This window comes from Peromyscus californicus, unplaced genomic scaffold (assembly GCF_007827085.1).
Source record: "Peromyscus californicus insignis strain IS unplaced genomic scaffold, ASM782708v3 Scaffold_5__1_contigs__length_169319896, whole genome shotgun sequence".
Lineage (NCBI taxonomy): Eukaryota > Metazoa > Chordata > Mammalia > Rodentia > Cricetidae > Peromyscus > Peromyscus californicus.
This window is the reverse complement of record NW_026294573.1, coordinates 64199570-64226788: the sequence shown is the minus strand read 5'-3', so window position 1 is coordinate 64226788 and position 27219 is coordinate 64199570. Positions and strand designations below refer to the sequence as shown.

Sequence of the window (27219 nt, the reverse complement as noted above, 5' to 3'; positions counted from 1 at the left end):
AAAGAAAATGTCTGAAGGGGAGGGTGATGACTGTCTGAGAGATGTGGGGCTGGGAATATCTGAAGGGATGGGGCTGGGAATACCTGAGGGGGAGTGGGGCTATGGAATGATTTTGACCTTTTCACCTTCTGGGACTATGGATGTGGTACTGGGGCTTCAGCAGCAGACGTCGTGGACCATAAGGTACCTTTAAAGTACCTTAGAGCATTGAAGCAGCAGGGTGGGTAGAAGTGGCCTGGGTTTGGAATTATTGTAGGGTTACCACATCTTCTCAGTCCTACCCCTGAGAGAAAAATGAACTTCCACCTCCTTAAGACACTGTTAATTTAGATTTTTTTTGCTATTTATTATTAAACCCATCCTATCTGATAATGTGAGTATATATAACACAATCAATGATTAAAGCAATGATTAAAATGTATAGGAAAGGCAACAGATAACCCAGGGACTTTTTTTTTTTTAAATCACCATGGTTTTAGAGGATATATTTTGGGCAATGGAGAACACTCCTGAACAGTATTTCAAAATCCAACTGTCTTTGAAAAAGAAGTGTGTTACCTCACAGCAGCTAAGAACATTGGATGGCTGAAGTACTATGGGAGTGTTGGTGCTTTTGTTTCTTTGAAACACTGGGTTTTTAGAAAAAACCTAGCCACATATGTAGTTTAGGACCCCGTGGTTCATGCAAGGCATTAGCAGTTTTTTGGTTAGGCAAAGGAGCTGTTGGTTACCATGAAACAGGCTTAATTTCATCAGGGAAAGGTCTTCACAATTTTCGTTCTCACTATCACAACTTTTGCTACCTTACTTTAACTTATACAAACGAACAAGGATTGATTCTTTTAAACAATGGGGAAACCTTCTCTTCTGCAAATGGCGTTGTTAAGTGGCCATGGTTTCAGGACAATATGATGCAAGCAGTTTTTTATCACACCACTGCTTTCAATGATGTTAGTCAAGGTAAACTGTCCAGCTACCTACCTGTCTCTATAAAATGCTGATCTCCAAAGGGCAAAAAATGATTACTTATGCATATGGCCTTTGCTTTGTTTTGTTTTGTTTTTTTCGAGACAGGGTTTCTCTGTGTAGCTTTGTGCCTTTCCTGGAACTCGCTTTGTAGACCAGGCTGGCCTCGAACTCACAGAGATCCACCAGCCTCTGCCTCCCAAGTGCTGGGATCAAAGGCGTGCGCCACCCACCCGCCCGGCTCTTTGCTTTAAATCCATCGTATAAACTGGGGCTTGGGAGAGTAGGTCAGTCTGTGATAGAGTGCTTGCCTAGTATGCTTGAGACATTGGGTTCAGCTAGAAAAAAATGTTGAGCTAACTTTTTCTTTTGTATATTTGTTTATTTATTTTTTTTGGGGGGGGTGGAGTGGGTCTTGTGCCATGGTGTGGATCTAGAGATCAGAGGACAATTTGTGGGAATTGATTCTTTCCTTCCACCATGTGGGTCCTGGGTATTGAACCTGAGACATCAGACTTGGTAGCAAGTGCCTTTACCTGCTAAGTCATCTCATTATCCCCGAAGTAGTTTTATACATTTGCACTTAGAGCAGTGTTAAGAAAAGTAGTCATGATCAATTTATTGAGAATTCTCAAATGTGAGAATGATATAAAACTTGTATATATGCAAATGTCAAATAAACTATGGATTACTTACTTTATAGATTTGAAGTTGCTCTTTCATGAATATGCAGTATTATTTTCTGAGGAGACAAGGAGATGGTGTCTCCTACCTCTCTCTTTTCCTCCCTCCTCTGTGTGTGTGTGTGTGTGTGTGTGTGTGTGTGTGTGTGGTGTATGGAGCTGAGGTCATGGAAATACAACAATTAGGCCCATTCAGTTGAGTTTCCATAAATGTCTTGTTCCAGAAGCAAGTACAGTCCCTGGGAAAAGCAAAGCTCACTAACCTCTCATGATTATAAAATGCCTCTTATGCAGCTTTTATTAAGGGAACACACTGGGTTAGACAGCTTGTTATCTTGGGACACAGGAGTGAAGCTGTGGAGGCACTGTTTGATTGGGGCAGGGCTGGGGCTTCTGGGACTCTGCCTGCTCTGGGTTCCCAAGGCTGAGAGATGTACCCTGCTGCGCGCTCCAGGCTTAATGTTTTTACAGCCTTTATCGCTCATGTCTCCTACCAGGCATAGGCTCTCAGGAAGATTATCTTTGCCAGTCACAGGTCCTGATCCTACCCTAGCACCATGTCCATCTTCATGTTGATAAATAGATGTCTTGGGCTACCGCATCTATTGAGGGTACTTTGTTGCAGAAACAAAAAGAAACTGGTGGTGGACACTAAGACTTTCACTCCATGCACTGCAGCCAACTTGAATGGCAGTGCTCCCCAGAGCCACCTGCACAAGGCAGGGTTGGATGGCAGTGTTCCCCAGAGCCACCTGTACAAGGCAGGGCTGAATGGCAGTGCTCCCCAGAGTCACCTGCACAAGGCAGGATTGGATGATAGTGCTCCCCAGAGCTACCTGCACAAGGCAGGGTTAGATGGCAATGCTCCCCAAAGCCACCTGCACAAGGCAAGGTTGGATGATAGTGCTCCCCAGAGCTACCTGCACAAGGCAGGGTTGGATGGCAGTGCTCCCCGGAGCTACCTGCACAAGGCAGGGTTGGATGGCAGTGCTCCCCAGAGCCAACTTCACAAGGCAGGGTTGGATGGAAGTGCTCCTCAGAGCCACCTGCACAAGGCAGGGCCACATAGTAGTGCTTCCCAGAGCTACCTGCACAAGGCAGGGCTGGATGGCAGTGCTCCACAGAGCCACCTGTGCAAGGCAGGGTTAGATATCAGTGCTCCCCAGAGCCACCTGCACAAGGCAGGGCTTTGGTGTGACTTTTACTGAGTTCGGGCCCCACACCACCACTTCCTGTCTCTGTCTTCCCAGATGGATCCCTTTGCTCCTCGGAACCTCAGTTTCCTCAAGTACTAAGATACTTCTGTGAGTCTTGATTTCTTTCCATGGTCATTACAGCTTACCCATGTGGCCATGATGCTGGGGAGACAGTACAAAACCCACAGGCCTGCACCCTGCAGGTAAGGGAACTAACTCACAGCGCTGGAGTGGCCCCCTGTTTCCTTTCTCTTGGCTCAGTCAGTTGGTCCTTGCCATCTTCCTTCTCCAGGTTACCCCACATCTACTGACCTTTTAGGGCTCATTCAAAGACCACTGTTTTCACAAAAATCTCCTTCCTCCCTTCATTACTGGAAGATACTTTTTCTACATCATCTCCTAACTTCTCTGGTATTTACCGTTTTCTTTTGAGTGCCTCAGTCATCCTGTCATTGTTCCCCCTTGCCTGTAAGTCTCACAGGAACAAACTGCCTGCTCTCCAATCTTGCTTCCTCAGAGTACCCGGGAGGATGCCTAGCACAAGCAGGTGCCCAAAAATAATGCGCCAACTATGTGGAGGACAGTTTTGTGTACTTAAAAATCCCTATCTCGTTCTTTTCTAGAGATGAGATGGCATGTATAATGCATCTTTCCATTTGATCCATTTAAGGAGGACAAAAGGATTTGCCCAAAAGCAGCTGACCTTACATCATGTCCAGAGAACACCTGTGAATAGTTATTAATAATGACTCATCACATGAGCTAACATAATAAAGCCTTACTGGAGCGCTAGTCACAGTGCTAAAATTGTTAAACTGCTGAAACAGAGCAGAGTATTTCCCAAAGGTGGTGAATCTATAGTTATTGCCCCAAACACCTCCATCTTTATGACACTCCCTTAAATTGTACAGCATTGGGGAGCTGCAAATCACAGTTATGATTATTATTTTTAAGTGAGAGGTGAGAAGTCCTTGAGAATATGTCTATTGTCATCTCCAAGGGATCAAAGTTGACTTTGGGTCTCTTTGATGGAATCCAAGAATTAGTTTTAAGCCAAATTTGGCTTGTTCTGCTAAATAGTGTGGTTTGAGAGGATTGAACCTCCGTTGCACAATATCCCTTCTATTGGTACCTTAGAGGGATTGCTATGTGTTTAGAAGACTTCACTCTTTCAGAGGTTTTCATTCCAGATGAAGGGTTAACCTCAGGTAGCATTTCCAGGATGGTTCCTCAAGAAGACCCATGTAAGAAAGATTTCTCTGGTCAAAGCAGCCTGAGAACCCTGCACACCTGAGTCTTCTGTGTGATTCACCATAGGCTGTCTCACAGCACAGCCAAGGACCAAGAGTCACCTGGCAAGGAGATCTAAGTCAAAAGTCTCTTAGTGCTTTAAATGTGGCTTACATGGCTCCCTCCCTCCCTCCTTTCCTTCCTTGTTGTTCAAATATACCTAGTAACATCACAGGACACTATCTCATGGAATTCTGCTTTAGTTATTATTTGCTTATCATAATGGGGATGGATGTTTAGCTAAGAATAAGGCAGCAGGAAATACACAAGGGGAGGGAAAGTCAGAGATAAAGAATGTTAGCGGTGATCCACGAGGCCACCAAAACACAAGTGGTCAAGCTTCCTCAGGACCAGCCTTGGTTCTTAGTCCAGACAACAGTTTGACTTTTATTGTCTTCTTCCAAATCCCAGTCATCAGCAAGTAATATCATCAGACTGCAAGGACCACTACTATGTCTCCATGTGATCTTACTCTGGGGTAGCAGGGAAAGAGGAAGGGGATTCTGCAGAGCAGTGTTTGCTCAGATGGTTAGACAATGAGGAAGGAGAGAAACAGTGGGAAGAGAAAGGGAGATTAAGGTGACACATGGGAGTTGGGGCTGGTAGGCCATGGGCAGGATGTAAAGAGACCCTGGAGCTTAGTGACAGCCCAGCAGAAGTGAACAAACCCTCTGTCCAAGCCAGGAGTCAAATAACAGTCAGGCCAAGGGTTTCCTTGAATGTGTATAGAGCTCTTTCTATTCCCTGGTGGAAGGGTACCTATGCTTACAGGCAGCCTCTGTTCTTGGGCCTCTCACTGCTCAAGCACCTGCATTTCTCTGGCTGTCGGCAGGACTCTTCCTGAGATCTTCTTAGTGACCAGATGACCTAACCACATTGCAGTGGTTAGCCAGAAACCCAGGAGAGCAATGGAGAAGGGCCCAGGTATGCACAGAAGCCAGAATTGAGAGGGGCTGAGGAGGGGCTTCCTCTTTATCCAGGACTGTCAGATGGTCCACTTCCTACATGCAAAGCAACTAGGAGACCTTTGGCAACTAAGGCAGCTAAGAAATACTGGAAGCTGAATGCAAGATATGCAACACGTTTGGGAATTTATTGTGTTGAAGGACATTCTAGGATACCTTTCTGACTGCTCATTAGTATCAGAGAAAGAATTATGTAAAAATGATTTTTTAAATAAACATTATATACTCCTTCAAATGTGGAGATATGTGTGGGGTAGAACAGCAGCTAGGATGAGAAGACATCTCCCTTCACAAGATTCACAAATTTCAAATCTCTGTTCTATGATTCTGTTCCAGAATTCAATAATTCCGAAAAGTGATTCTCCCTGGGACAAGGTTATCCTCTGAGATAAGGACTGGAATTCATTAGCAAGTGCATTTTAAAATAAATCTCTCCTTAGGAAATTGTTCAAGTGACTCACCCGACCTCCCAGAGTGGGAGCTTCATATAAACTACTCTGATGCCTGGAGTACCTGGAATACTCTGGCCTATCAGGTTAAGGCTCTTGTCGGAGTTGGCAGGGTGACAGGGCAGCAGGACACAAGCCCACAGCCCTCTGTTTGAGAAATGCAGGGCGTCTCAGGAGAGGACTGGGAGGACGTGTTTCTGTATGTGCCTGTGAGTGCGTGGGTGTTGATTTGTGCTTACATTGCCGACACCATTTCTCTGCGTGTGTTATATATAACTGGGATGGTTTGATCGTCTGAATGGAATAACATAATTACCCATGGTATTGCACGTCTCTAATTCCAACTAAACACAATGGCAAAAACTAGACAAAAATGCAGAACTAAAACTGAAAACAACAACAAAAAAAAAAACCAAAACCAAATCACACAATGTTACTGAGGTCATGCAAAGAAGAAAATAAAGAGGTTAAGAAATGGGCAAGCCACAGACACAGTAAATGAAAGACAGAAAAGAAAAAGCCAACGGCATACAATTCTGAAATCATTCTTACCTTCTTCAGTCATTGTGTCATAATATTTTAGTTTTCCATATGATCCAAGTTCTACAACATCACAGTAAAAGACACAAAGATAAGGAACGAGCTAGAATGCAAGAACTTTGTTTTTACACATTCTTAATTAATCAGATTCAGAGTTATACTGTCAAATTCGGCAATCGTAACTATATGGAGATGTGCAAACACGAGCCATGTGGTAGACGGCTTCACGGCCCATTTTCAGAATCACTGAAAATATATTATTCAACCGAGGGTGGGCTGGGTCCTGCGGTACAGAACAGGACACGTTAGTTCAACACTCCACCAAACAGAGTACTTGGCAAAGGTGCTTCAGCCCAGGCCTTGCCTCGCCTCACTTTTATACAGATGACACTCCAGGGAGAATGGACAGCCTTCTAGACCCAGAGAACTTTGTCCACACTTGCCATCTTTAGTAGTCCAAACGTCATTATGTGGCTTTTCCAGCCCCCAACAGAACCATCTCCTAGAGAATAAGGAGGCTACCTGGGAAGAGGCAATACGAACAGCCCGATTTTGGCTCTCCTATCACTGAGGATCTCATACTTTAGATGAAACACCAAGGGTCATGTGTGCAGGAGGCTGGACGAGCTGCCAGTGGTACCGAGGGCACTTTGAGTATCAGTATCATCTTCCCAGGAAGCCCGCCTGGCTGAGACAGGTGAGAGAGAGGCACAATTCCGAGGCCTGCTGTGGTGCAAAGAGCATGGGCAGGGGACCAGTTTTTGAGCTTCTGAGTGTAGATGGCCCTGGGAACCCGTCTGTAATGGAGATCACTGGGAGGTAGGGATGTTGGAGTCAGCTGGCGGTATGGCGACTGGATGAAGGGAGAGGGGACAAGCACGTATCATTTCTCTTTTTCTTCCTTTAGTTTCTAAGCAAAAGCTTTGATTTCTGTTCTTTTTTCAAAATCCCAGATTATTTTGAACAATGTTGTGAGCAGATTAAAGATGTCTTTCTTGGTCATAACAACGTTCTACTAATAAGTTTCAAGAAATTAATTAGACTCCAGAGACATTCCACTGAATGTGTCCATGGCCCATTGCCTTGGATAGAGGCTGAAAACCCACACGTGAATCAGCCTGTAATCGATGAGTCTGTGTGAAATGCAGGAGCCTGCTTAAAGCAGATGTCAAACATCCCTGTGTTGGGTATTTATACCATATATTCTCTTTCTATATATTCCTTCCCACATGTCTAATTTTATCTAAAGCTATTTGGATACACCAGTGTAAAATTCTGCCCTTGGGGAGGAAAATCACCCCATCTTTACATTCTTGTGGATCTTACCTATTCTGCCCATTGTTTGAATCATTACAAAAGAAGTGGATGCTTCAATGAGAAGTGAGTTTTAGGTAAATAACAATTTTTTTTGGTGATTTCTGGGGATTACTATTAGTTAAATATTTTTTTCTGTATTTTTAAGAACAGTTGGTGTGTGTATATGTGTTTACAAAAGAGTAGAATTTTTAAGTGATCTACATATTTCATCAATATTAATCACATGTTCATAGTGGCATTACAAAATAAGGGTGTGTGTGTGTGTGAGAGAGAGATCTTACAATAAATTGATAAACTCTATCAGGCAACTAATAGTTTTTTGTAGTTTCCCTTCCTTCTGCCAGGTAAAGGAAAGAAATAAACAGCTGGAATCCATTATGATCTGCTCAGGAAACAGGACGTGGGTGGCCCTGTGTTTGCAAAGCTGGCTGTCAACCATGTTCTGCACAGTGATGTCACATCACTGCGTGTTAGTGGACCCATCTTTTCAGAGGCACACCTTTCTATCGGCACCCACCTGTTTTCATGTATTGATCCCAACCTTGAAACATCTGTTTATGGCAGAGGATACTGTTTTGAATTTCGTCTTGAGTGGAACCATGTATAAGAAATACAATCACATTGCTTCATTGTTACTCTGTGTTGACACAGAGTAAGAATTGTCCACATATGACAGGCCTCATACATTCTTTCACCATGGCAATATCTAGATTGTTTCTGAGCTGCTTCCTTGGATGATGAATGGGACAGAAGGACGAGAACAGGGCACACTCCGTGGAAAAAACAAGGTGAACAACGGGGGAATGAGGACAGCGAAAAGCTGCATGGCACCACGGCACACGGCTATTCAAACAGCGGGAAGGAGGGCGCTGAAGGGGAGAGCATCCACTCCAGCAGAGGGGGATCCTTTTTGTGAGAAAGGATGGAGGATGACATCAGCCAGTTAGAACACAGTCTTCATCGTTGGCAGCCACGGGATGGTGAGATGGAGAACTCAGCAGCCACATCCCGAGGGAAGCAGGGCAGCAGCTCCACGAGCCAGACAGTCCTGTTCCCTAATCCTGGGGCCATGAGTGGTGCAGGATGAGGGATGCAACATGCAAGCAGGACAAACACAGTGTGCATGCCGAAGCCAGAGCTCCTCACACACCTGGCTACTGTCCCATAGCCCAGGGATGCCCCATGGAAAACGGCCACTGTTGGTTGACAGTCTGTGGCCAGGCCTAGCCTGGCTGTAAGGGCCCAGAAGGCATGATGAAAACTCACCTGTGCAAGAATTTGACCTCCAAATCACCCATCCCCACAACCCACTGACATCTCAAGCCACCTTCGACTTAACATCTATCTGTCTATCTATCTATCTATCTATCTATCTATCTATCTATCTATCTATCTATCTATCATCCATCCACCCATCTATCTATCTATCTATCATCCATCCATTTATCTATCTATTTTTTCAAGACAGGGTTTCTCTGTGTAGCTCTGGTTGTCCTGAAACTTGCTCTGTATAGACCAGGCTGGCCGCAGACTCAGAGATCCACCAGCCTCTGCCTTTTGAATTCTGCCATTAAAGGTATGTGTGACCACTGCCCTGCTACCTTCAACTTATTTGGGCTAAGAACTAACTGAGTTTCTTGAGGAAAGGAGAGAGGGACTGAGAAAGCTTAGAAGGTTAATATTTGGTCCCATCTAGCATCATTCACTGTAGCAACTGAGCAAGAGGCAGCCAGGACAGGAAGAGTGGGGTGTCACTCAGGTTTCCATTCTGGGAATCACCTGGGGCCTTTTCTTTGAAATGTTTCTTCAAGAAGACCATGTGGCTGGGGGTAGGGATCCCAAGCCCATTGGTTTGCATTTGGGATGAGCCTAAATCTGACTATGGCTGACTCCTGGCACAGTGTCACACAAACCCACTGATGTAGGCTTCAATGAGCCTGCAGGCTGACCACTGACACTGTCTAACATGGTCCTGGACTAGCTTTGGGGCCATCTGGAGAGCTGGGAACCCAGGAGGGACTTGGTTCCTAGATCTCCAAGGAACTGAATGCTTCACTGTTCTTCTGTCCACCTTGATGCATGCTTGCCAGCAATCTTCTTACCCGACTTGAAGGGGCTGGCTCCTGGGTTCTTGTCCATACCTCACACTGAATGAAATAGGAGTAGGAGCCTTGCTTCTAATCTTAAAAATCTGTGAATGACATCTGTGTCCAAATTTTCAAGACAAAGTGTAAAGGAAGTTTCACTGTCTTATTTTTGTTTTGTGAAATGTGCTGTTTAGAAACCTTTAGAAATTGGGAGGTGGTGGCACACACCTTTAATCCCAGCACTCAGGAGGCAGAGGCAAACAGATCTAAGTGAGTTTGAGGTCAGCCTGGTCTACAGAGTGAGTTCCAGGACAGCCAGGGCTACACAGAGAAACCCTGTCTCAAAAAACCAAAAAAAAACCCCAAAAAACAAAAAAAACAAAAACCAAAAAACAAAAACAAACAAACAAAAAAAGAAAGAAAGAAGAAAAAAAAAAGAAAAAGAAATCTTTAGAAGGCCATTTTACCCAGAGCACAGACAGCAGTGAGCATTGTTTTGATTGAATGAAGTTTATGCTTTACCTTCTCTTTTTAAAAATATGTGAATAAGAATTAGTATTTGGGGCCCTTGACTCCAGCCTTTCTCAAGAAGTACATGGTAAAGATTTCTCTTTCCCCCGTTTTGAGGCCTTTGACATTCTTCATCCCACAGCTCCCACCAAACCCTAGAGACAGGAGCAGCAGAAAAAGGACTTCTCATGTTTCAAGATTTAAAATTCAGAGGTATGAAATGGAAAGTCAGTAGAAGGATCTATGCTGAACTCATTTGATCTGAATGAAAACTAGAGGTGGAGAAATAAATGAGAAGACACATTTATTATTTAAGTGTCATTTCACAGGAAAAATTAATGGTTGATGCTTTATTCTCTTCTAAGAAATAAATGGGAATACACATTATTATTTCAGTGTCATCTCACAGGAAAAATTAACAGTTAATTTTTTTATTCTTTTCAAAGATCTAGCTTTGTTTCTAGGTCAAGCTTGAAAATCACTGTTTTACTAGAACTGACTGCAGTTTCTTGGTAAAGCTGTCCAGCACTTATCAAGATGTATGTATGGGTACTGGCTTGCATGGAAGGGTTATGTTCAGCAGTGCATGGAAGAAAATGGGATCTGAAGATTTATAGTTTTGAACCCAAGATCTGTTGCCTATGGGACATGTGACTCTGAGCCAGGAGTTTCCTTTCTCTGAACACTGGCATCCTCAACTGTAAAGGTGCACGGTAATGGCTTTGTCCTATAAACAAGGTGGCAGTGGAGGACATACTGGAAGACCCACACAAGGCAGAATATGAGAAGCTGCCATTATTGAAAGTGCCACAAAGATGAGAACCCCTAAGATGTGGAGCAGGGAAGTGAGACAACTTGGTACCTTATCCAAGCTTGTTAAGACAAAGTCAATATGACCAAGATATTTTAAATAGAGAGTTGTTGCTCAATAGCAAAGGATATTGGTCATGTTGGGGCCAATATTTAACATCTCTTCATTAACTCTACACATCTACTCTCAGATCTAAGGGAAATCAAAGCACATACCAAAAGGAGAGAGAGGATGTGACACGTGGTCCTTGTTTACCTGTCCAGTGCCATTTGGAGCCTAGACATTTCCCCTTTGAATATTTACCAGTGAGCTGGTTTCTGGCTAACTTGTCTTATGTTGGGAGCAAAGACTCTTTTTCACTTTAAATCTGTCTAAAACAGAAAACTGAGTTCTCACACAACATTCTCTGCTCTCCTCACATTTCCTAAATAAAAGTATTCAAATGCACAGCTCTCCAGAGACAGTGACATTCAGAATGCTTTGGTGTGTTGAGCTTTTCTGGACTTGGTAAGATCAAGAAGGTCAACATTGATGCCCAAGGTTTTCGACTGTAGCCACTACAATATTGCTATACAGATCAAGAGGACTTCTGAATGACATTCATTGGATAGTTCAAAGATAGGCTCCACTACTTATGAGCTGGGTAACCCTCCTGTGCCTCTGTTCTTTCTGTAAAGTGAGGTGCAGAGCACAGGGAGAGGCGATCACTCATCGTCAGAAGCATTTGTATAGGATCAGATGAGATGAGCTATGAAGCACTTTGGACTGGGGTGTCACATCTTTAGTGGTTGGTCTCTTTTCACTGTCTGCTGAAGGTCTAGCAACAACATGTAAAATTCAGCTTAGTGCAAAGTAGTGAAGTCCAATCCAAAGGTTAATTGTCTCCACGGGTGGATATTATCCATGAGTACTTTGAGATGCACAAATGAAAAAAAAAATTACCTACATTTCTTTTATCCACAGAACCTGGAAAAGGATGCCTTGGAAAGCTTCCAGAAGCGTGTCTGCAATGTGTTAATTTAGCCTCAGAATGAAGGTACTCATAAGTCGGAGGGCCTCCTTTCTTCCTTTAACTATGGAATAAATGCTTGCTTTGAAGATTTTATTTATCTGTTGTTACTTTGGGTTTTGAGACAGTGACTCATGTTGCCCAAGCTGGTCTCAAACTCACGCCTGAGCTGAGCTCAGCCTGGAACAATTCCTGTTCCTCCTGCTCTTACCCACCTGAGTGCTGAGATTAAGGGTATGCACCCAACAGCCAGCGTGGAGGTTTCTAAATAACAGGACGAGGGTTGATGATTTGTAATTTCCCATCATACATAGTTTCTGCACACCTTGTAGATCTTACTGTTTTGTGAGGTATTTGGAATAAATTAGTTACTACTTTTTTTTTCTTATGACTCCCTTTGAAAAATCTTCTTCATACTAAACATAAGTTCTTAGCTGAAAGATAGTTTCTTTTCTTTCTTCTTTTTCTTTGATTTTTTTCTTGAGACAGGGTTTCTCTTTGTAACAGTCCTGGATGTCCTGGAACTCGATTTGTAGACCAGACTGGCCTTGAACTCACAGAGATCCACCTGCCTCTGCCTCCCAAGTGCTGGGACTAAAGGTGTGCGCCACCACCGCCCGGCTGAAAGATATTTTCTAACACAGCCCAATTTTAAACTTTTTGGCTGATTTTTTTCTACCAAAAAACAAAACAAAACAATAACAACAAAAAACCCCAATTTGTATGGACTACTGAAATTAATGGCTTTTTCTTAAAAGGTTTTCTTTGGTCACTATTCTTATGTATCAAATGTTCATGGCCCAAAGAAGTAATTTTTTTTAAATTAGAAAACAAAACAAAAGAAAACCCAAACCACGTCAGAGATGGAGGTTAAATGAGGAGACAGCCGCAAGCCCCACTTCCTACTCAAGTGAGAAGAGAAGGAATAGTTCAACCTTCAAACTGAAAAGCTTTCCAAGCTTTCAAAGTACTGACTCATTACAGCAGCTCCCCTTGGCATTCTGTGGGAGACTGGCATTCCAGATGAACCTCCCGAAGCGGCTGCTCCGCACATACATGGTACACAGTTGCCTGGAGAGAGCTGAACTCAACAGGTGGCTCACATATGTCATACATGAGGTGTGAACAGACACCGATTTTGCCCTGTGGAGCTCTTCCCTTATCCAAATCCTCCAAACCTATGCTAAACGATACTTCTCTTTGATCTAAGAGCTTAAAACCTCTCACTTCGGTTTTTGAACAAGGTGAGAACTTGGCAAATGAAAACAAAGGGCTGAACTTGGGGGCACTGTTAGGGTTTGGATGGGTCCTCTTGAATTCATGAGTTGTAACTTAATCTGTAGCGCAATGAAATCAGGAGTTGGATCATGAGACAGGTTTGGGTCATGAGAATCAATTCTTCTGGCAGACAATGGTGCCACTATAAAAAGGATTATGGGAGTGAGAGTGACTCTCTCCTTGCTTTTGCGAGCAACATTCAATGCCTTCACAGGACATGTGTTCAAGGTGCCATCTTGAAAGCAGAGAGTCTGCCCTCACTAGACACCAGATCCCCAGAACCATGAGCAACTGAACAACTGTGCCTTGTAAATTAGTCAGTCTCAGGCATTCTGACAGAGCAGCACAAAATGAACTGGGACAGTAATCCTTCAATAGCTATTGAGTTCCAACTTGGATGTATGAACTGGACACACACACACACACACACACACACACACACACACACACTCTCATCACCTTTGAGCTCTTAGAGTTACCACTGATTTTCATTTCCTCTGAATCACCCTTTTGTGAAATTCTTACTCTCCTGTCTCAACTTCCCTGCAAATCCAAGCCTCGTGGTTTGTTATTGCCAACGTTTTCTCTCCTCACTCATTTGCTTCCTGGTTTATGTACAGACCTTTTCTTATGAGTAGAATCTAGATACCTGGGTTTCTGGGTGAAATCTCTCAGTTTTCAAGTGTTGTCAACAAATACCAAATTAAAAAAAATCTAATAAATCTGAGCTATATCTGACTCATCAGTTTTGTAACTCTTGCTTTAAAATCAGATTGCTTGGTCCAGTTTTCTTACAAATATTACTTAAATGAATAAGCCATTCTGGTGGCTGGACCTGGGAGGGATGCTTGCCAGACGCTTTTCCTCAGCAGGTCAAGTTTTTCTTCTTTGTACCACATTCCTTGCTGGCTGAGAATGGGACTGAATCTTATGATGGCTTCCTCTGGGAAACTGTAGTGGAGCTCATACTGGGAAACCTGAGCAGTGATGGGACTGTGACCAATCCCTCTATTACGGACATTCCTGGGCAGTCAGCTCTGCCACTGTGCAAGTGGAGAGAAGAAAGCAACTTTTCTTACTATGTTTTAAATTTTGTTTTAGGAGGAATGGAACTTGCTCATTAGGTCTAACCATCCTCTGCCATTTGGCAGAGTAATACCTGGATTAGGCAAAGCACAGTAGAAGATTTTGAAAGCTAGGTTAGGATCACAGAGGGAGGTGTCAATATAATTACGTGGGAATTATCAGCCTTGAACAGTGAACAATAATGTGTGGTTATTACTGTAGATCATCCAGATGGCTCATAATAAAATGTCCATGCGAGTCCCCAGATACTCTGTCTTCTTATAAATTTGTCCCCTAATTTGCAGCCAGCTCCTCTATGGTGTTGCTTAGCAATGTCACAGCACTTGCCGAGATCTGTCCTCCGAGGAGCTGACTCAGACTGTATTTCACCATATTTTACATGCTCTGGATGATCAGGCAAGAAAACTAGACCCTGGATGTGCCGTTCTGCTTTCTGTTTGAGAAGGACTTGGGAGGGGGAAGGAGCAGAGTAGAATAAGCCTTTTTCTTCAGAGAATTTTTTTTTTCAGAAAGAAAAACAATGAACATCCTAAGCAAAAGACCTAGCTTAACAGTGTAATTATAAAAACACCCTTCTGCTATGAGTATCCTTTTAACTGTGCCGTTTCAAACCTCAACAATCATCTTCAGATAGTTTGACTTCCTGACACTTTGCTAGAGTGTGGTTTGCTCCTTTTTCCCAAAGTCAAGGTGAAAAATAGGTGATGATATAGTATGATAGCTGTGTGTACAGCTTGCAGCCCTGAAGATCTTAACTGCACAACAGGGTCTGCTCTTCCCGGCCAGTGAACACGGGTGCGTGCGTGCGTACGTGCGTGCGTGCGTGCGTGCGTGCGTGCGTGCGTGTGTGTGTGTGTGTCTGAGGATATCTAATCTCCTTGAGACTCAATTTCCACCAGTCTGTAAACAGGAACAATCATAGCCATCTTATAGAATGGTGTTGAGGATTACAGGTATTTATTGAGTTTAACAACTTGTTTGGATCTTCTAATAGCACATTTCTAAAACATGACCTTAACAATTTTTAGGGGCTTGTGAAGAGGGTTGGAAAGACGAGCTTTTCACTGATAATAACTACAAACATTTTGGCTACATTTTTACATCTCTGTAAATTGAATGGTTGTGTTTACAAAATCAAGCAAAAGCCCTCTGCAATTCCATTCTACCCAATCTGGGGTGATAGCTCTAGATGGGTTTGTTGCTCTTAAAATTGGTAAAATATTCAGTTCTCCTGAATGTTTTTAAGTCTTCTTGATTGCCGACACAGACAGGCCAATGTGTTTCATAAACGTATAAATCTGAACAAGATCTATGGTTGGGGGAGGGGCATCTAAGGCAATGCTGGGCTGGTCAGGGGCTGGCATGGAGCCTTAGGGATCCAAGAGATGAGCTCCCTAGTTCTTCTGTCTCCTCTGCTCTGTCTTCTGTGCCCTGCCCCCTTTACCTGAGGTCTGTGTGTTATACTGCAATCGTCGTCTTATCTGAATCCTGCTTTCCTGATTTTTCATACCACTTGTCAAACTGCAGTATTTTCTTTGATTTTTTTTTTTTTTTTTTTTAAATCGGGGTAATCTTTTCAAGAGACAAAATGAAAACTCGGTCTTTCTTAATGCTACAATACCATCTTTCTGTGTTGGAACTTTATTGCACCTCCCAAGTTACTTCCCCCTCCAAAACCAAGCTTTGAGGATCCCTCCTCCAGGCTTCACTCCCTGAATGCCCCCAACCCCACCGGAAGCCATGTGCTTCCTGCTTGCCTAGGTCGGGTACTTGCTTCTGCTGCTGCTGTGCTTGTCAAACCTACCTTAACCTGCTTGCTTTAGGGTGAGGAACCACTGTTCTCATTTTGTTAATTCAGCCCCCAGCAGAGTTCCAGGTGCTCTGTAGGGGATCAACGATTAAATCCCCAATGTAAAGTGTTCTCACTGTCTCCTTTCAGCCCCCGCCCCCCCCATCTTTGGTACTTTTGCCTGTGGTTCTTTTCCGTTTACTTCTCTAATTCTGCAGGTTTGATGACTTTCTTCAGTATCTGCGGGGAGGAAGTATGTTAAGGGAAAAATGTGCCATTACTCTTAGAATGCTGTTCATTGCTTCCATAGTGGGAGGAGTTACATCACCCAAAAGAGGCATAAGAGGGGTGAGATCTCAGCACACAGATAACACCTAGGACATGTGAGGGAAACACTGCTGAAGACAGCAGATGCTGCATCCTGGCTGGAGGACACCTTGGGCGTGCTCCTGGATTTCTTCCCTGGGCCTGGCTGGACCTGGTGGTTGGCACCACACAGAGAACCAGAGATAAAATGTATGTAGATACTGGTTCAGCATAGGCAGGCTTCTACCCTGCTCTATATGAAGCATCTATAGGGAAAGTATTCTGAGGCAGGGGATGGAAGGTGGGAGAGACATCAACAAACAAACCAAGTCTTATCATTCAAGAGAAAATAAGGCAAAGAGTAAGTCAGAATGTGAACATGAGAGAGGATCTGAGGACAATGGTTCCAGGGGTAAAAGACATAACAGAAAGGCAACTAATACCACTGATATAGAAGTAATTAAGAGAAACAGCATCCTCATAATTAGATATTCTATGTGATAGCATTGTCCTGGCTGCTATTTCCCTAACTGCTTAGTTCTTGACCACAGCAGAAATAAGCAGCCTACATGAAGACAAAATTAGAAGACTGGATTTAAAGATGGAAGAAGGCTAACACGAATCTCTAAAATCTCATCATCTGTTCCCAGCATCAGTTCATTCATCACCGCCACTTCTTTACATACTATTCTATGTGACAGAGACCATACAGATGGATGGGATGACGGGAGAAGATTGAAATATATTTCACAAGTAGCCTATTATACACCCGAAGTTAAACAGCAAACACGATGAACCAGGAGGCAGGAATGCAGGCGTCTTCTGAGCCCAAGGATGCTGCAGCAGGCTTTGAAATTAGTTCAGCAACTGCTTTTCTAGGTTTTTATTACTGTGTTGGAAAGAGGTTATTGTTTTCCTCCCTGTCTGGATCATACTAAAGATATGTACTCCAGGTGAAATTTCAAAGCAAACAAGTGAGGTACCACGACCCCCGATTTCCTCTCCCCACAAAAGACAGGAGAACTCTGTGGACACAGAAACCCCGACTGTGCAACTCCAGGGTAACTGCTGCCCAACTGGAAGGTGAGTGACAGAAAGCCTGCCATGCGGTCATCCATGGCCACGCAGGTTCCTTTACAAGGGAAAATACAGAAAAGGAAATCCAAGGATGTATTTTGCAGTATTTGGGACTGAACCTAAAAGCATGCCTGTCAGGTCCTCTATCACGGAGCTAACCGCACTCTCAGAACTCTCCTGACTTGTAATCACACCCCCCCCCCCCCCCAGCTCTTACTAAATTGTTCTGTTTGGCCTAACTTCCGGAGAAGCTGGGTGTGGTGGTTTGAATGGGAATGCCACTCCTGTGTGAAAACAACACTTGCTCCTCTGTTGGTGGCACTATTTGAGGGAAGTTGTGGAAACTTTGAAAGGTAGTGTCTTTTTTTTTTTAAAAAAAGATTATTTATGTGTGTGAATGTTTTGCCTGAATGTATGTGCACCATGTGTGTGCAAATGCCTACAGAAGTCAGAAGAAGACATCAGATCCTCTGGAACTGGATGGTTGCGAGCCACCAAGTGGGTGCTGGGAATTGAACCCAGGTCCTCTGCAAGAGCAGCCAGTGCTCTTAGCTGCTAAGACATCTCTCCAGCTCCGGAGTGTGGCTGGAGAAAGTACATCACCTGAGGTGGACTTTGAGTATTTATAGTCCTAATCCATTTCCAGTTGGCTCTCTTTGCTTCTTGTCTGCATTTGAAGATGTGATCTCTCAGCTTCCTCCTCCTGCCTCCATGCCTGCTGAGTGCTGGCAAGCCTCTCTCTTACAGGGGAGAATTTTCTTCCCAAAAAATTTTCCGACATGAGAGCCACTCACTGTTGAATTTAACTCCTGCTAATGACAAGTGCTTTGGCCAAAAGGCTTTTAAGTTAGCACAAAGCTCCTTCCATTTTTGGTTATTTGGTCATGAGAACTGACACCCTGGAAGTCAAATGAAAGTAGCTGCGTAGATAATGCAACTCTACTTCCCGAAGTTCAGGTTCAATCATGGCATTGAGCTAGCTGTCCACAAGCAGTCTGGCACCAGCATTGGCTAAGAGCTCCCCAGAAACTTGCCTAAATGTTTGCCCAAACTAATGAGAGTTCCTAAAAGAAACTGTTCTGAATGAGGCTGCCACGCATGCCAGCTTGTGACAGAAAACTGTTTTTGTGAATGAATGGGTGAATGTGTGAATCCCCACTGCCCCACCAATCTGATGTAGACCTCAGAGCTTTACATAAGCAACACTGTTGTTTGGCTCTTTTCAAAATCATGCATGTGCACATGAGCATACAGTATAGTCTCATTTGAGCACCGACAACCTGTGGAGGACAGTGTGGTGTGGGTGAAGGGATGATTTTAATAATGGCTGATATGAAGAAGCCAGATCTGGCAGACTTGGTAATGTAAGGTCAGAAGAGACATGGGCCTGAGAGCCACTTGAGGTTGAATGTTTTCAATAGGATCAGCATCCCTAGGATAGAGGCGAGTACCTCCCAGATGGACGGGACAAGGAGGAAGGACCATCTCATGGAAGGACCATGCAGGCATTCAGTTCAAGTGCCTTTCCTTTGGAAGGAAACCAATAAACAGCCTACATTACAGATGATATTCATGTATGAATCTGCATTTTGAAAATGCATTTTCACCTTCAGGATTGCCTCTGCCCTTCACCCGATCCCTGTATCCAAGGACTGTCTGGAAAGCTGCTTTTCATCTCTGGGACTCCGAGTCCTCCCTTCTGAAAGAGGGGCTGTTGGAGTGTAAGTTCCAAAGAAGCAAATGAGGTGCAGTCTTGTGCTTTATAGTCTATCTCCTTCATGCTACATTGAACCTCAGATGTCATCAAAATAAATTGTTGGCCAGGGAGGACATGAGGGGGGAGAGAGAAACCGTTCCCATACTCAAAAGCATTTATTTCAGTAAGACAACCCACATTCCCTTATGCCCTAATTGATATTTACCTATAATGTGTACCACATAAGGAGTGATTCCACTTCAATCATCTTTGCTGATGGAATACAGAAATAAGCTTTGTTGTCCCCTAAAAAGAGGGGCTAACCAACTTGTCCTTTCAACAGCCTGCTCGCCTCTGTCTGGAGGTTTGGGGTCTACTGCTCTCACCTTGTTAATCTGTGGCCTGTGTTTCCATTTTCTCCTCCAGGCAGCTTTCCCCTCCTGTTGCCTATTCACTTTCCTGGCTGAGGCTGTGTGCAAACATTTTTTCTTGCTGATTTAAACTGATGTATAACTTGGGACAGAAAGAAAGGTTACATTACTGCTTCCAGGGACGCCGCCGTAGTCTGAACGCAACAGGCATGAAATGACTTTCTTTGGGGATCAAATGAAAATTTGTAAAAGCTCATTTTGTCGCTCTTTCCTTTAAAAACCAGAAGCTGGGAGAAATAAATAACAAGCTCTAGTGTCTGGTAAGGAAAAAGAAGACCCAGCAAGAGAGTGGAAGTTGAATCTTCATGTCAGCTCCTCACCGACATTCACATATGTTAGAGACTTGGAAGGCTACAGAATAGAGGGACAGATGGCTCCGTGCAGAGATGATGGGCGTGTGTGACTGGGGACAAGAGCCCTGTGTGGGTGCAAATGTCTCAGCTCTGAAGCCAAACTTTGGGCCTGGCTGGCTGTTAGCACTCACAATGTTTTTGAATATGTTTCCTCAGAGGCAAAACACTTCTACATTCTTAGCACCATTGCTGAGAGAATCCCAGATGACCATCAGCTGTGTGACTTGGAGTAGCGACTTACAAAGTGCACTCTCCTGCGGCCAGGACACCGCTCAGTGGGTTAAGTGCCTGCTCCCAAGCATGGGACCTGAGTTTAGATTTCCAGCAGCACACAGCTGGAAGTGGCAGCTGATGCGCCAATCACTGTGCCTGGGGAGGGGCAGAGACAGGAAGAGCATGGAGCTCATTGGCCAGTCACTCTGGACAACTGGTGAGCTCCAGGTTCAGTGAGATCCTCTCTCAAAAATATGTTGGAGAGCAATAGAAGAAGCCAGCCAACATCAGCCTCTGACTTCTCAGGCACACACACACACACACACACACACACACACACACACACAGGACATGTATGTACTCATGCATGCATGCACATGCTCACACACAGAGACACACAGATACACAAGGCACACACACATACACAGACACATGCACACACACAAAGCCACACACTCACTGAAACACACAGACACCCAATGCAAACACACACATGTGGTGGTATTGTGTTCCCCAAAATATTGTGCACCCTAATAAACTTACCTGGGGTCAGAGACAGAACAGCCACTAGATACAAAGGCTAGAAAAGTGGTGGCACTCACACCTTTAATCCTAGCATTTCAGAGGTAGAAATCCCTCTGGATCTCTGTGAGTTCAAGGCCACATTGGAAACAGCCAGGCGTGGTGACACACGCCTTTAATCCCAGAAAGCAGCCTTTAATCCCAGGGAGTGATGGTAGAAAGGAAAGATATATAAGGCGTGAAGACCAGAAACAAGAAGCATTTGGCCTGGTTAAGCATTTGGCTCGTTAAGCTTTTAGGTTTTGAGCAGCACAGTTCAGCTGAGAGCCATTCGGATATGAGGACACAGAAGCTTCCAGTCTGAGGAAACAAGACCAGCTGAGGATCCGGAGAGGTGAGGTAGCTGTGGCTTATTCTGTCTCTCTGACCTTTCAGTGTTCACCCCAATACCTGGCTCAGGTTTGATTTTATTAATAAGAACTTTTAAGACTCCTGCTACACACACACACACACACACACACACACACACACACACACACACACACACACACAGGCTCACCCAAAAACACACACTCAAAGAGTCACATACACACACACATAACACACACAGAGGCACATATATACCCTTTGATGGGAGAGGTTGCCAGACCTGAAGTCTAGTGGGCAATCAGGGACATCCAATATGCCCACTCTTCTCAAAGGAACTCTCACTTCTGTTGAGCCTACAGTCCATATTTTGAGTCCCCCTGAACTAACCAGCTCCTCAGATGTTCACATCCCCTTCGCTCACTTCTGCAATCTACTCTCCCAGCTCATGGTCTCCATGAATGCTTTCCGATGGCCCTTCCTCAGGCTTCACACAGCAATGTGGATTCCCCAGGACCCGGCAAGCCACACTCACTTACGCCAGAGGCTTACGCTATGCCAGCTTCCGCACTTGGGGTGTACGTGCACAAGGACACTTGATGAAATCCCCACATAAGTAGTGCATGCAGAGGGGCCTGCTTCTTTTAATACCCCGGGGAGACACCCCCCCCCCCCCCACCCCCCCCCACCCCCCCCCCCCCACCCCCCCCCCGCTTCACTCAGAGCAGGTCATAGACTGTGTGGGGCAGTGGAGCTCACACAGGTTCCAGGAGTCCCTCAAGGGCCCCCCAGGGCACTGTCACCGCCTTGATGGAGTCTGTTCTCCTTCCTCAGACTTCACTAGAGCATCTAACACACGTGCTTCTGACTGATTCTTCATCTCTGGGTGGCACACCTTCCTTTTTCCCCTCTTTGTTGCCAAAAAATATCTTTTGTTCTCCTTATTTAGTTTACGTAAATTTACAAATCAAATGAAGTCTCATGCAGTATCTTTGCGGGATTTCGACGAGGATTGTGCTGCCTCTAGAGTTGAATGGACATCTTCCTAGCGTGTTGCCCTTTTGTTTTGGTTTTCTTTTATGTTCTCAGGAAGGTTGATAGTGTCAATTATTTTTGCCACAAAATTTTTAAATATTTATTTCAAGTTTATCCTTTGTGCCTGCCTTGGTATTTTGTATCTGTTCTTTCTTTTCTTGCTGTGCCATAGGGAGGCCACTGAAGCTGACATTCGAGCTCTGGAGTTATCACCAGCTAAAGACTTACTTCCTCTTCCATTCGGGAATTTGTTTGAACAAAAGAACTCTGCTGATTAAAAAAAGGAAGATCTATGATCTATAGGGGAGGAAAGATTGTAAAATATATATATATATATATATATATATATATATATATATATATATATATTCACTCTTCATTTGTGAAGCTTTGACATCAAGACATTCAGCAGTTTAGGTCACTGATGTCACCTGCTTCCCCCCATGGCCTGAACCATCAGGCTGTCACGTAGCAACTAGAGAGGGAAAGAAATGAGGGCATGGAAGGTCTCTTTGAAAGGCACGGTGTGGCCAATCTGCAGGAAAGTGAGACGGCTATGGGCTCCGCTGGGGGAGTGGGTTCAGCACAGGGGTGTCTGCCTAACTGCAAACAAAGAAGGTATCCTATGGGAAAGGTGGAGTCAGTTAAGATATCTTATTGCAGCATTCTGAAGTGGTTGTCATGAAAAGTGGCCTCAAGAAGTCCATATGGGGACTCCACTGGGACCTGCTGCTGTCCTAAACCTTCGCACATATTGCTACTACTAATAAAACTGTTAAAAATGAAAAAAAAAAGCCCAATTTTTAATCTACACAGGATAGAGAAAGTACTAGACTTAGGAAAGGGTTCAAAGCAGTGGAAGAGGAGCTATGCTTTTCTGCCTCAAGACCACCTTAACCTCAAGCCATGCTCTGGGTGCCGGATTACAGGGCTGGGGTAGTATGTGTGTGCACTGTGAGTGACTGACTCAGACAAACTGCTTCTTAGACTCTTGCAGTGGTGGTATTTTTTTTTTTAATTTGTGAAACTAGATCCATGCAATAAATGAAAGGGCCAATATCAAGAGAAAGAGCAGGAAAGAAAAGGAAAGAGCAATGTATTTGGAAGAGGTCTGGGATTCATGAGGAAGTGAGAAGCAGAGTGAGGCTGTTTCTCCCTATAGCAGTGACTGGGTATGGGGGGGTTTATTTAACCATCCATCAAGGGCACACACCAAGCATCTGCTCGAAGACGGTGCCATGCTAAAGGCTGAGGATACAATGGGAGTCAAAGCACAGAAGATTGCTTCCCACTAGTGTGAGATGAACAACTGAATAGGACTTTGTTGATCACAACAAAAGCCCTTCACCAGAGCACAGATATATACACAGTTGTTCAGAAGAAAAAAAAGATAAAGCCAGTATTCATTCTATTCAGCATATATACACTACACACACACACACACACACACACACACACACACACACACACACATATACAACAACAAAGACATACACATATTATATATACACACATATATGGGTCTGCTTGAGCTAGGCACTGGGAGTAGTACACAACCTGCCTCAAATCCTGTCCAAGCAGACATATAAGGGACACACAGGTGGGAAACAACAGATAAACGTGCTGAGTGTTATCGAGAACTACAGAGTAGAGCAAGAAAGACTGGGGACTCTGATGTATTACCATTGTTTTGATGTGGATACAATTTTCAAGGCTAATTAAGACCTCTCAGATCAGGCAGCATTTGGAAGCTGACTTAAAGGAAAAGAGAAACAGTGGACATGTGGATGTCTAGGGGAAGAGGGAAGGTGCGCAAAGGCCCCCGTGGCAGAAGTTTGCTTGGAGTTTGTAGGAGCTTCTAGGTAGCCGGAGAAGTCTAACAAAGGAAAAAATCAATGAAAGAAGAGAGAGAGGGACAGGCAGCGACACAGGAGTGTGAAGAGAGACAACGGGGAAGAGCAGGAACAAGAGTGAAGAGAGGGAGAGGCAAGGAAGGAGGGCAGGAAGAGGGGCAGGTATGTACGTCACAAAGGATTCTGCATAGGCTTTGTTGGTCAGGGGGCTTTGAGCAGAGGCGGGTCATGACTTCATTACTTTTCTGTTGCTGTGATAAAGACCATGACCAAAAGCAACTTGGGGAAGAAAGGGTTTATTTGGCTTACACATCCTGATCATAGTCCATCAGTGAAGGAAGTCAGGACAGGAACCTGGAGGCAGGAAATGAAGCAGAGACCATGGAACACTGTTTCTTACTTCCCATGGTTTTCTCAGCCTGCTTTCTTATACCATCCAGGACCACACGCCCAGGGTGAGCACTACCCGTAGTGGCCTAGGCCCTCCCACATCAGTTGTCAAGAAAATGTTCCCACGGACTTGCCTATGGGCCAATCTGATGGAGGCATTTTTCTCAATGGAGGTTCCCACTTTACAACACCATGTCTGCCCGCATGCTGCCATGTTCCCGCCATGATGATAATGGACTAAATCTCTGAACTGTAAGCTGCTACTTCAATTAAATGTTTTCTTTATAAGAGTTGCTGTGGTCATGGTGTCTCTTCACAGTGATAGAAACCCTAAGACAGCAATATATATTCTTAAAGTAGTTCAGTGAAGCCAATGAAATAGGTGGTAGTATTCTTATTTTATAGATGAGGCCTCTCACACAGCTGGCAAAGGACAGAACTAGATGTGGAACACACAGGGTCTGCCTCTACTTTGCTGTAAAACGCTGTGCTAGAATTAGTCTGTGATGATTCAATGCCCACAATTTTCCATAAAGATCAAGAATTAACCTGCATCTCCTTGAGTAGTGCATATAATCTCATGCGTTTGGTACTCCTGCTCAGCTAGTAATAGGTCCCTAGGGTAAGGACTTTGGAAACTGTCCAGTATGGGTCTAGGTTGATATCCACCTGGTCAGGCCACCAAAATGGTCTTGGCCTTGGTAAACATCCAGGAAATAGAGGTGATGGTGTTCACATGAGGTTATAACAAGTGTTCAAAGAGTGGGGGCTGCTATTGCCAATGATGATTATATTTCATTTTGTTCAGCCAAATAACCTCAATATAGTACTCTTTATTATTACTTTTTAAAAAAATAACTTTGCTGCCTGCTGGACCCAGGGAATAATTTTTAAAATTTTGTCATATATTTAGTGCTGATACTTTACATTTGGAATGTATACCATCATCATGAACATTGAAGCCATCCTGTTTTAACTTTTCTATCCATTATGCTATCCTTGGATCTTTACCAGTAATTTTTCCTGTGTTGACTGTGACTGTTAAAACATTGTAGTACCCTTTCTTCTTTGGGGGACAGATGGTCACCTGCCTGACAGGTGTTCTTACCTAGAGCAGTGAGTCTAGGCTTTGGAAGCTTTCAGGAGTGCTGAAGACAATCTGCAGTTCTCACTTCCATGGGATGCAACTAAGGAGCCACGAGACCAGCAGAGCTCACAAGGCTGGGAACAGGAATATTGCACCATTTTTCCCCAATTCTCTTTTTCCTATAGAAAGCCAGTCCTGAACCTCTTAACTGTAAGCAAATTTGGTCATTTTCCAAAAGCCAGAGGAGAAGAGAGTTTTCCTCCTCTCTGGAAAAGCAGGCACTCCATGTCTTTCTAAGTAACAATAGTGTGTGGGAGCCCATTCTTGGGTTCCTCGTGGCTTTACCCAGCAGGTCCGCATAGAGGATGATTAGACCACGGGCCTGAGTGCAGGTGTCTGGGATGGTCTGCACTTGGCTGTGCTGGAGGAGGAGGTCTTTTGCTCCACCCCTTGGCGTCTCTATAAAAACCCTGGGGCAGAGACAGTCGGGGCCCGTTGGAATAGGTTCCAGGCCCTCTCAAGGCTATCCTTTATTTTCTATCTGTTTATCTCCGCGATATTCTCCGCAATAAATCCTTCTATCTAATATTTCCTGCTGCTCGCACTCAAGAAAACTCTGGGGAACTGTGGGGGTGGTTAGGTAAACGCCCCACAGAATGGCGCCATGAACAGGGACTAAAGAAAAAAGAAAAAAAAGGGACTAAAAAAAAAGAGGGGAATAAAAAAAGGGGGGACTAAAGACAAATGAACAGGGACTAAAGACAAAGTAATAGGGACTAGAGATAAAGGAAAATAATAGTTTTATTACAGAGTTTTTGGCGAAAGTGCTGAGTTCAGCCCTGCCAGTAGATAAGGCATGCCGGTGTTATGGAAAATATATATTTTTTATATATATTGAGAGGCAGGGATTTTATCCTCGAGAGAAAAGGAAAGCGGACGGGAAGGATGTCCGATGCTGCAGCGAAATTCTCTTCTGTCAAAATTTTCTATCTTCTATCCCTTTCTCAATTTCTATCTGTGAAAAATAAGTATAAGGCATAGGGTAGTAAAATAGCGTAGGAAAAACTTAGAAGTGTAAGATTGTGTAGGAAAAAAATAAGTAAGGCAACTAGACAGAAAAACTCTTCAATTTTTTAACTTTGGGGGCTATGAATGCAAACTGGGAAAAATCTTTCTTTGGGCTTTTCGGGTAGTAAAAAAGCTCTTCTCTGAGCTTATGGGGAAGAAAAAGTTTCCAATGGAAGCTTTTGACCTGGGGACAGCTGAAATGCTAAGTCCAAGCGGCAGGAGAAAGTGATTTCTCCCTGAGGCAAAAATGGGGGTGTAAAAAGCCAAAGTTTAAAGTTGGGAAGTTTTGGGAAAAGTTGGTCTTTCTCTTGGGGGAAAAAATCTTTCTCTTAAACTAAAAGCTTTTCTTGGAAAATTTGGGGGGAAAAACTCTCTAAAAAGCCTTAATCTTTCTCAAAAGCTCTCTTAAAAAACTTAAAAACTAAAGCCTTTAACTTTCTCAGAAGGACAAAAATTAGAATCACCTGAAGATATTAGTATGGTGATCACCTGTGATTAGCTCAAAGGGAAAACAAACCTCTGAAGACAGCAAAATCTAAGTTCTTTCAAGCTTTAAAAATCTTCCCTGCAATGCAGGAGGCAGGGACAAGTTCCTAAAAACCTCTCTTCTGAGCTCTGTCTCTTCAAGCTAGTAAAAGACAGTGGGTCAGAGTACCCTGAGGAAAACGCTTGGGAGAGTGTGGGTAAAGAGCTACAGAGAGCCCAAAAGGGCAGGAAACTTTACCTGAGAAAAGCAAAAAAGCCAAGCTTTTCAGTTACAGCCTAGCTGAGGCATCAAGGGTTTTGAGTGAGCATTTCAGAATGAAAAGATGCTCCTAACTGTCCTAATACAAAGATCCCCTGAAG

General features: G+C 43.9%; 1 protein-coding gene across 6 annotated transcripts in view; it reads right to left on the bottom strand.

Moving 5' to 3' along the window:
- Positions 1–27219, bottom strand: part of Slc24a2 (solute carrier family 24 member 2) — a 241659-nt gene that overhangs the window by 57153 nt on the left and 157287 nt on the right. For 5 of the 6 annotated variants that reach the window (XM_052716552.1, XM_052716555.1, XM_052716553.1 and 2 more), the window contains one exon: positions 6102–6152. The exons of the other annotated variant lie outside the window; for it this stretch is intronic. In XM_052716552.1, the coding sequence (XP_052572512.1) occupies positions 6102–6152 (51 nt within the window). The remainder of the gene's footprint in view (positions 1–6101; positions 6153–27219) is intronic. 6 annotated transcript variants of the gene reach the window in all.